This window comes from Cariama cristata, unplaced genomic scaffold, assembly GCF_000690535.1.
Source record: "Cariama cristata isolate BGI_N322 unplaced genomic scaffold, ASM69053v1 scaffold36047, whole genome shotgun sequence".
Lineage (NCBI taxonomy): Eukaryota > Metazoa > Chordata > Aves > Cariamiformes > Cariamidae > Cariama > Cariama cristata.
The window spans coordinates 1-10900 of NW_009625607.1; the positions used below are offsets into that span (position 1 = coordinate 1).

Sequence of the window (10900 nt, forward strand, 5' to 3'; positions counted from 1 at the left end):
AAAAAAAAAACCAACAAAAAACCCTGGATTATTTAACGCAGGGTTCAAGTACTCTTTCTTAGCATTTCGCATTATATTCTTCTAATTACCAACACATATAAAACACTTTGTTTCAAAGGTAAGAGACAGCAGGGACATCTTCAACTGTCTTAGCTACTGCCTGATTAATCATATTTCAGCTGAGAGCAACTTTCAATTAGAAATGTTCCCAGCTGTGAAACATTAACATATTTGAGTGGCCAGACCAAACACTTCAGTGCCTGCATAATACTGAAAAAGCATAATTTATGGACAAATTCATGTTTACAAGTAAAGCATCACAGCAGGACAGTTCAAGACCCAATTCAGCGAAGATACCTGCACCAAACACAAAGCATGGAAGTCAGCGCAATGCAGATCACAGAACTACATGACACTTCAGAGGTACAGGGACAGTTATTTTCAGGAGATGCTTTCTAGGATCATGATTTTAAATACCCAAAAAGAACTCAGTTACAAATTAAGAAACTAATTTTCCTTTTCTCATCTCTGTTAGCTGACCTCAACGAAGAAGAAAACCAGGACTCCGGAGTTAAGAGTCATTAAAACCAAATGAAGAATTATTCCTACCTTTGTTAGCTACAGAAGAAATATTTGCTTGCTTAAAAATGAAGCAATGGAAAGCAAAACAGAGAAAAAAGGCTGGCATAGACAGCCAGCCATGCCGCACACACCCATTTAGTAGTCACTGTGCCAATGCAAAGTAAATATAGAAAAACTCACCTTTTGGAGTCACCTCGTGGACTGCAACACTCACACGATGACACAAGGGCCGTGGGTCGATTCTCTGTCTGTATCACATATGTGCTCATATCCTCAGACCACGCTTAAGGAGGCTTTTATGGGTGTGGGTAGGTGGTCTTCCCACCTGAATTCCAGCCAGGGAACCGCACGTGAAGCAGCTCTTGGGCTATTCCCCTTCTCAAAGACACTGGGAAGCCATCTCAGCCTTCCCAGAAAGCATCCGTTTCAGGAAGCCCCTCAGTCCTTAAGCACACCTTCAAACCCTTGTTTCTCCACAGGTAGGTCTCAGTCATCTGCCTCTTCAGGGAGCATGGCACCCTGTCACACCTGCCCTAGATAACAGCCATCAGAGACCACACCTTTACACCATCCACATCCAACAGAAGTTGGGTCTGTCTTTGCCTCTGCTTCTTTTTTGAGGTCAGCCCTTTTGGCTGGTTGATCTCCCGGCGTGGCACGTGTCCCTCCTGAAGCACTCACCACACAAACAAAATCTCTTTTTCCCAGCGCTTCCTCCAGGATTCGGCTTTGCTAACATCTCTAGTGCTCTTCCTTGGCTCTTTCTCCCTGCTCTTTCTTTAAAATCAGCAATTTTTCCGCATCCTTCAACAACGGTTAGGAGAGGGCTCACAAAATGGCACCCTGTGAGGTATTTCAGAGGCGTCAGCAGGAGGGGCTGCACAGCCTCTGTGGGGAGAGAGCTGCACCACAGGGCACTGCCCAGCCCCTCAGCCACGTCTGCGCTCCCTCTGCATAAACAGGTTTAAGAAAGGGCAGAAACGCCACTCAGCAGCAAGGAATGAGAGGGAAAAGTGGGAGAAACACAAGGGGAGGAGGTTTATTGTGACCCAGAAGGGTTTTTCATCCCATTTTCTCCCTCTGTCCTGTTGAGGCAGGGAGGGAGCAAGCAGCTGGGTAGGCGCCTGGCAGCTAGCCGTGGATAACCCACAGAGATTCGCCTGCAAAAGCGCACTCGTAATCCAATAAAACATACCAGAAACCCTAAGAAAAACCCTGCTAGAGCTTAGGGTCCGCTGGCACGTGAACAAGGAGTAATAAATGAGGGTGCAACGGTTTTTCTTCTGCCTCTCAAAGTCACAAAGTCTCTCAAGAACTGGAACTACCACAGTCCCTACAATTCCCTGAAAAATCACTCAGTCATCACCCTTGAGTACACCATCCATCAGCAGAGGATCCTGCATAACCCCTTCACAAGCGATGACTCAGACTCTTTCCAAGTATCACCACAGACTAGGGAATTCATTTTCCCTCCAACCTCCCACTTTTTTACCCCCAATACTCATCAGGTGTAACAGATTAGACTAACCACATCGTAAGTCTTAAGGGAGAAGAGACTAAGGATGGCTTTTAAAGATTAAATAGAGGTGATTCAGCTTCATTACTTGTAAAAAACATTTAATGGTTTATAAAAAGAAAGTTATTGATAAGGAAGAGCTGTTGATGTTGCGGTATGCTGCCACACAAATGCTTAGCAGACAATGTGTAATAGCATTATAATAAGAAGCAACTAGTATTTAATGTGTACCTGAAGAGAGCTGATGTTGTCAGGACAGAAAATAACAAATACACCAGTAATTAGTTTTTAGAAGCCAGACAGTACACAGCTGTGGCCTTCAAGGCACACAATAAAAGCTTGAATAAAGGGTTTTTAATGTGCAGGCAGATTTGAAAGTTCAATTTTATAAAGATGTTTGTAGTAAGGTATGAAAATAAAATTCTGCAGGAGGTACATCTACAAGATATTTATATATGCTTAATGTGAAAATCTAGGTCAAGAATAATGGAAGTCAGCACAGTTAAAGATATAAAGCACCCAGCCCAATCCTGGAATTTATTCTGCAATTAATTTTATTAGCATCTGGACTAATGACATGGTGGCTCTATCTACATGTGCTGTGACTGTATTTCTGCTTCCAGCATAAAGAATAAATCTGTATATACTTTTGAGTTTATAATGTGCATGACTAATTTATACGGTGCAATGTATGTAGACAAAAAGTAAAGGTATTTCTTAATTGAGAATTTAAGATCACAGTGTTACTGGCCAAAAAGTTATTTATTAGCACTGTCCAATTTGTCTCTGCTGACAAGCAGGTAGAAATAACTTGTATTTACATTACTGAATAAAAGCTACTAAAATTCTCAAAATAAACATTGTAATGTGACTAGCAACTGACTTCTCAAAAAGCCTGTCTGCATAGGTTATAAGCATGCTGGAGGCAGTCTCTTCGCAATAAAAACCAGACTGTTTCTTCACCTTCAGAACAGTAGTAAATGCAAATCCAGCTGAAATTCCTCCTATGACATTGACTGACTCACAGATACTGACTTTTCTGAGATTGAAGAGTGTAGTGCTTACATGACTCAGTTCACATGGCACTGCTGAGAATGTGACAAATACTACATTTTGCTACTCAGTACAGCAAAATAAGGGCACAAGTAAAACAAAAAAGTTCGGATTTTGGGTAAGGTGCATTGTTTTCTACATGCTCTACTGTGCTTGTGATATTCCAGGCAGTATTTTTCTTACAAGCTTTGACAACAATAAATACTCTCTTCCCTTACCGGGTCAGAGCTAACACTACAGCAGTTGCTTAGCCTAAAAATGCCCAAATACTTCCGGGGGGAAACAAAAAAAAAAAAAAAGATCAGTGTTACACTACCGATACAGTAAGATTAGGTTTCCCAAACTAATAAAACTCTTTCTACCTGTCTTCAAGGACTAGCATCATATGAACGTCTGGTCTGAAACACATGCAGAGCACAGATTCTAAAGACATACATGATACAGTAAGGATTGCTGTTCAACCATTCCTGCACAGGGCTTTAAGCTCACATTTCTCTGCATGTGTGTACTAAAGATGCAAGGCAATAAATTAGGTTACTGTTAGCAACAGTAATATACCATTAGTGAAATTTCAGAAAAAAAAGAAAATCCATTGAAGTTCAATATACAAGGAGAACAGGGGAGTTTTACCTAGCAGACTAGTTTAAGGAGTCTACATAAACCCTGTCCAAAGTTACCTTAATGAAATTACTATAAGCAAGATTTTGAGTCTGTTTTGAATTATTTGTTTCCCTGTTCCTGTGCAGCAAGTAGTTCCTTCACTTCACATCTGGATCTCACTTAAAACTCTTCACCCACAAATCTCTGTGACTTAAGAGTTATCTTTGTTCCTGTATCACAGATAGGAAAATAGACAGAAAAAGACTTCACATATGGCTTAGAGCGACTCTACAAATTCACAAATCAGCAGCAGAATCAGTGAAAAGCAGGTATTCTGCTTTCTTTGCCAGTGCCAAAATAGTGATGTTTAATGGTATGTCTACTTGAAATAGGATGCAACAATAGAAATACTGAAGATCCCTAAATTAATCAGCATTTTCAGGCCTTCTTCACTTTGAAGTTTTAAATACCAAATGGGAACTGAAATACTGAAGAGCAACTATATTAAACTGGCATCTTATTTGAACATGCTGACTTGCGTAATTATAGTATCAGCACTTTTTTGCTCCTGTTCAGCCTGGACCACTCACACAGCTGAAAAGGCTGGAGATGAATGTTCCTACTTCTTGTGCATTATCAGTAGAATTATTAAAATTTAAATTAATAGCCTCTGAGCAATCTGTGGAAGTCAACAGACACGACAGGTCATGATCAGAAAACACTTGTCTCAATATTTCTGTAATGCTAATTTTTCCCACTGAACAAACTTAAAATTCCTAGGGTAGCAGGAATAAAACCACAGTGGCTTCTCAGAGGACTTGCAACTGTGGATATTTCATTTTGCCCATTTCAAAGCGCAGGGGGGAAAACCCACCATTTTTGCACCTAAGTTTTACCAGGAAACATGGGAGTTCAGCAAAGTTTTTTTATGTTGCTCTTGGATTGAGTGTCAAAATTCTATTCACTTGCATTTTAAACAGCATCCAAAGTTGTATTCCTCCTATGTCACTCCTTAAAGCCAGGGTAATGCTAACCCCTAAAGGTTCAGGAAGACTGTAACACAGCAGAGAACTGACCCTGAACTGTCCATGATCAAGCAGTGCCAGCTGCTTATTTATCCTTTTCAGCCACATTAGGAGAAAAAAGGCATTGTTACTAAAATTGTCTATATATGAAACAATCTTTGGTTCAGGTACAAATTAATTTTTACCTACCAAAAATGAAATTTAATTTTTTCCACAATTTTCAAGTGTGTGATTTTCTTAAAACGGGGTATGGGAGGGAAGAAGAGTAGAATCAGCTAACAACAGTTTTGTAGAAGCTGTGAACCAACCTTCAGATACCAAGACAAAAGAACACAAGCAACTATTTCTACTTAAATATTGTTTTAATTTTCACTTCACAGCTGTAGTCACTAAACTCAACATTTTTGCACTGCATAACAAGCTGCTATTATAGGGAGTAAAATAATTCAATAAATAATTCAAATAATTCAAAAAATAATTCAATAAAATAATTCAATAAGTTAGAGTATCATAATGAGATGAAGTATTACCAAGATTCTTCTGTGCCTTAAGATATACACCAGCATTTGGCTTCATTATTCCTGATGTTTTCACACGATTCATGGTATATGGGAGGATCAAGATATGAAAGCAGCCTTTTTAGCAGCCAACTTTGTTACAAGGGTTGTGACAGAGCCTGTCCATTCTTCCACAAATTCCCAAAGGATGCTTTATAACACTGAAGCAATCATTTCAGGCCATAAAAAGATAAAGAACTTGAAATAACTTTTCATTTTTTCCAGTGAGAAAATGCTTATTTATGCTCTTAAAATGAAAAGGACTTTGCACAAATGTCCAGAAAAATCTGTTTTTAATTACATATTTCAAAAGTGAGTTATACAAAACAATTCTACTGCTTATATTCAGTAAATATATTAAAAACTTAAGAGACCAGGAAGCAAATAAGCAGACTAGTCTAACTCAGACATTTTCTGGAAAAGCATGTCATGAACAATTTGTCCCTTGTGACTGAAAACAAAGAGGGAGAAAAGGGACAAAGAAAATTAGTTTAAGCAAGAAACTGTAACACCCCTTTTGATCTTGCATGCAAGCTGAAAATGAGAAAAAGTTTTGATCGCTCAGTCTACAGCCTTATTTAAAGATCAAAACAAGCTGAGCAGCTTAAAGCCTTACTTCATTAAAAGTAAAGAAGCTATGCACAGTCAAAGAGTTAATTGAATGGTAAGTGCGACATTCTTTCTTGCAGCTTTGCTTAAATGATAGAAACATTACTTATAAACTGTCCTTGATTCCACAGAAGACCAAAGTCCACTTTACAAAAATTTTTTTCCACACAGTCTGCCATTTCTTTCCAAATCTATGACCTAACTGCTACCCTAAGATCTCCAGGTTGTGTTTTAATAATTTGCTAAATAAGTTACATGTGAATTAAAATCTTCCAGCCATTTAAGAAACAGAAACTGCATACAGTAGTTATAAGAACTTCAGAATAAAATTTGAAAACAAGTAGCTCAAGATATTTGCTAAGGAAAGCCTTCTTTTTTACCAACAAAATCAAAAATACTAGCAATAAAGTTCTGCTGCAATACAAAAGTCTGTTTGAACGTTAAAAGCTTTTGCTGAGACTACATAAATTCTAGTCTATAATATACATTTGCTCAGCAAGTGAATCCATTTTTCTGATTCCTTTGAAGCCACAGAGCTAACAAACATCCAAAACGTTCCTTAATGCAGAGGGAATATCAAAGTGTCATTCATTCTTTTGAATACACTAATTTGAATACTCTTAAGTCATATGTTAGTAGTATTCATCGTACATTTGGCTAATCATTTAATTGTTCCTAACAACATGTTAAACATTTGAAAACGTTTGAGGGCACAGCAGATTATCAGAAGAGTACTTAATGGGCAACTGATTTAAAATTCCTGTCTGTTGTCCATATTCTAATCATTTAAAGTATCTCAACACAATACACATTACCCTGATTTCAAATAAGTATCTTGCTGTGCAACACAACTCACATAAGATCAGAGCTAATTTTGATCTTCAATTACATATGAGAGATCCAAAATCAGATTGGCTGTTTCCAGAGCTACTTGTAGGCCACTACACTTTGCAGCAAAACAGTCCAGTGTCAGAAAGTCAGCAACCTTTACTGAAGGCCCTTTAGGGCAGCCCTGTATAACAGGAGACCCAAACTGGCCTTGCAGCAGCCTCCAGTTGAGATTCTCAGTGTTACTGTTAATCCCACAGCCGCATTTTGAAACTAAGTCTGACCAATTAGAGACAGAGGGAAAACATGATGGAACAAACCAACAGTGTCCATAAGCCGTGTCTGTAAGAATTTCTCCATCATCATGATTCAGAGAGCAAGCTACAGACTCCAGGGAACGGCAGAAACCATCAGCAACCAACTGGTATTGTGTCCGAGAACAATCTAGATCTTTAAAAATGCTGGTGGACAGACTACAACTCTAAAAAAACAAAACCAGGAAAACAGAAAATTAGAACACTGTATTATAGAAATACTTTTAATAAAACATATATCATACTGTTGCTTTTTTATAAAGAGATGGTTCAATTCTAACTAAAAAATGTTCGTGTGATGATTATTCCACAATAGGAAAGAGTTTTAGAGAAGTCAAAGCTGAGTTCTGCAAGATTATCTTTCAATAGAATAAAAATATCCAGATTTTTTTTCTAACACTTAAAAAACAAGCACTTACTATAATAGATACCTAAAGAAAAATTAACAAGTACAAATACAGTATTAACAACTCTGAAAGGTGTAATTAGCACTGAGTGCTTCAAATACACCCCTTTGTTTTATATTAGTAGACAGCAAAAATGCAACATTAATCTAGAAGAGACAAGTGTTTTAACTGTAGCAGTGATTCTATACAAATTCTTGTTTCCCAAGTATACTAAGCAGCTTTAAAAAAACCTTGTGTCTTGCATACCTTGTGTCTTATGTACGAAGCCAGGTGAGTTTCTGTACAGCCACCTCCTAATAATGCCAAAGGTTCCTTGATTGTTAACTGTAACACATGTTCTGCAGTTTCACAGGCACGCTGAAAACCATATGAATTTGTTAGACATACCATGATTAATAGGATTTGCCCCCACTGAAAAAACTACTGGAATAAAATTTTCAGTCGTTTCTGGTACAGACTTCACAAACTTGAATTACATGGGGATATAAAGCTGCGGAGTGATTTCCAAAACCATTTTCACTTAATGAAAAATTGTCTTTATTCGTCCACACTCAGTACAGAAAAGCAGAAATAAAAAAGCTGCATTTTTATTCCTTATTTTTGCAAAACAGGGTTATATATAGAAAGTCAATCAGTATTAATGACATTTCTAGAGCAACTATTCAGTGCAAAACTATGTTTGACTACCATTGCAGGTATTGCTGCTGGCCTTTGGCTGGGCAATTTTTTCTCTATGCTCTCATAGACCAAGTAATGAGAATGAAAATGTTTATCCAGTACTGGCCTCAAGAACAGGTGAAAAATGTTTCTGTCTCTAAACAATTTCCCATATTAAAATAGAGGCACTAAATGAACATGAGCACTTCAAGGATTCTGAGGTTCTGGAAACAAGGGCATTTCTGAATTGCTTTCTTGAAATTGTATACCTGAACTCTAACCAAACTCCATTTATGTACTGAAAAATCACTTTTCTAAACTCACTCTATCTGTAATTATCACTATTTTTCCATTAAAAACACAACTTTTGAAGAAAAATTTCAAGAAAATTTGCCTACCTTCAATTCATCCCATGCTGTTTCATTTCTGTTACAGAGTATCAAGCTGCAGACAACCGTGTCCTTTGGAATCAGATGCACAAAGTGTTTTGAAGCAACGCTCTCAATGCGCACATCTTTCAAACTGCCGTAACAACTAGGAGACAACAAATGTATGGAAGCGATAGGCTTTGAACCTGCCCAATTAAGAAAAGCAGAGAACAGTATGCACTACTGTCATCAGAACAGCTATCTGTTGCATTTCATAAAGTATGAACTTTTTTCCTCTTGGCTTTACAAATTAGATATGTTCTTCAATACCTAACATTTCAATCTACACAGGAAATCACAAACAAAAATCAACAGGTTTCCAAAGTGCAAGACCTAGTGATAGTTTAATATTAAAAAAGTAATTGTTTTATTCTCATTAAATAAGTTTGAAAATAATCTATATTTGGAAACAGTTACTATAATTGGGTATTCCTCATGCAGCAATCAGTAATCACGTGTGTAGTATGTCATCAGAACCCGCAAAAGACCAATCTCACCTTAAAAAATGGTTTTCAGACTAGAAAATAACAACTTTTGCTCAGCTGCTAAGATAGGATACAGGCAGAAATAAGAGAATCCTTACTCTGCAATGACACCAACCTAGACAGCTTTTCATTACAAGATGAACATTAGGGATAAGTATTTAATACAGAAAACTTGCTTGTTACCTGTCATCCGACTCAGGGGTTCCATCAGAGATAGCCCAGCTCTGTCCACAGCGATGACATGGTTCTCTTTCAGATACTGTTTCAAGGACGGATGGATAACTTTCTGGCACACTACGAGGCCAATTTCATCATTAACCAGCTGCTTTCCTACATTAAGCAACTGATTCAGCTCCAAGATTTCTAGAGAAATTCCATGATGGACTGTTACAGTTCCCTCTTCAGGGCCAAAACAGTCTCCTGACATGGACACGCAGAAAACCGCTGTCTTGACCATGTTTGAACAAGTTCTTCTGACAGTAAGTGGTTTTGCCAATTGAATTTCTGGTGTTTCTATCAGTAGTCCAGGAAAAACTGTAGACTCCACAACTCTTCTACCTTTCACAGGTACTATTATACACTTTCCTAAAACAGCATTAGTCTCAACATGACATGGAACAGTAAATATAAAAGCCTTTAAAATCAATGTGGTGAGATGATCAACTTCTGTTTTATTAAGCATGCAAGCAGGTTTGCTCGTTAATATGCTACGTACCAAACAAAGAAGGGTCTCAACACTGCTAAAATCCACAGATACTCGGCAACCACAGGCCTCAGATTTGAGGTAGTCCACACACAAACTCAAAAGATGCTTGCTTATTTTAACGACAGCGCAAGACGCAACATTTAAACTTTTAAAGTTTTCAATCAAACTACAGCAAAGAATGGCAGTAAATAAGCCACAGTCACTGAAGCGGGATATATGGTTCTGTACAGAGGCCGTCAAAACACTTAACACAGGATGACTGACAGAAAGACGACTGAGTATAGCTGAAGATTGTGAAGTTGTACAAACATAGCCTCCCACACCGTTGTGGAGCTGCTTGAGTCTCCCAGCAGGACCATAGCAAGATCTGAATATTCCACTCAGCAGAGACAGTGACTGACTAACTGTATCTTTACTTAAAGGTTCATTAATAAATAATGGAGGCCTTTTAGCTTCAAGACGAGTCATTTTCAAAGTAAGATTTTAATTCTGGCCAACAAAACAGATTTCATTTTTACTTGGATCTATAATTCATAGCACTTTTAAAATTTAAAGTAGTACACTTCAATTCTTTGCAGCTCAGGATTATTATTTTAAATGGCAAACATTACATATAGTACTATAACAACATTTCTGTGACTGCTCATGATCTCTTAAAGCAACACAAGTCCCATTGTGAAATTGATACTTAAGGATAGCAGCAAGCTATTTCATTCATGACGATCTTTTTTAGCTTCTGAATGTGATCGAACAGATTTTTTTGCAACAAAGTTTACAAGCATGCTTCCAAAATGGACACCTATAAGTGACAGCCCTGCCACAAGCAGGAAGTTTTTTTTACTCCAGCTAGCTTTCCTCATCTCTTCTTCTGGCAACACTCACAGGCGAAAAGCTTCAAAGCTAGTTAAACCTACAATAAAAACCAGAAAGGTATTAGGATAATCTTATGACAATATCACACAGCTTGAACTGCTATTTTATTTTTCACAAAAAATTTATATAATAAACCCACCAAACTATAGGATCATAGAATCATTTAGGTCTGAAAAGACCCTTAAGATCATCAAATACAACCATACACCTACCACTGCCAAATCCACCACTAAGCCATGTCCCTAACCACCACACCTACA

At 37.7% G+C, this 10900-nt stretch overlaps 1 protein-coding gene across 1 annotated transcript; it reads right to left on the reverse strand.

Annotated features, from left to right (window-relative positions):
• Positions 1-6810: 6810 nt before the first annotated feature.
• MKKS (McKusick-Kaufman syndrome) lies at positions 6811-10235 on the reverse strand. The gene is made up of 4 exons (XM_009703666.1): positions 9245-10235; positions 8547-8722; positions 7738-7848; positions 6811-7251 (listed from the first exon to the last, which is right to left on the reverse strand). The coding sequence occupies exons 1-4, from the start codon at positions 10233-10235 to the stop codon at positions 6811-6813; spliced, it is 1719 nt and encodes a 572-aa protein (XP_009701968.1).
• Positions 10236-10900: the final 665 nt, after the last annotated feature.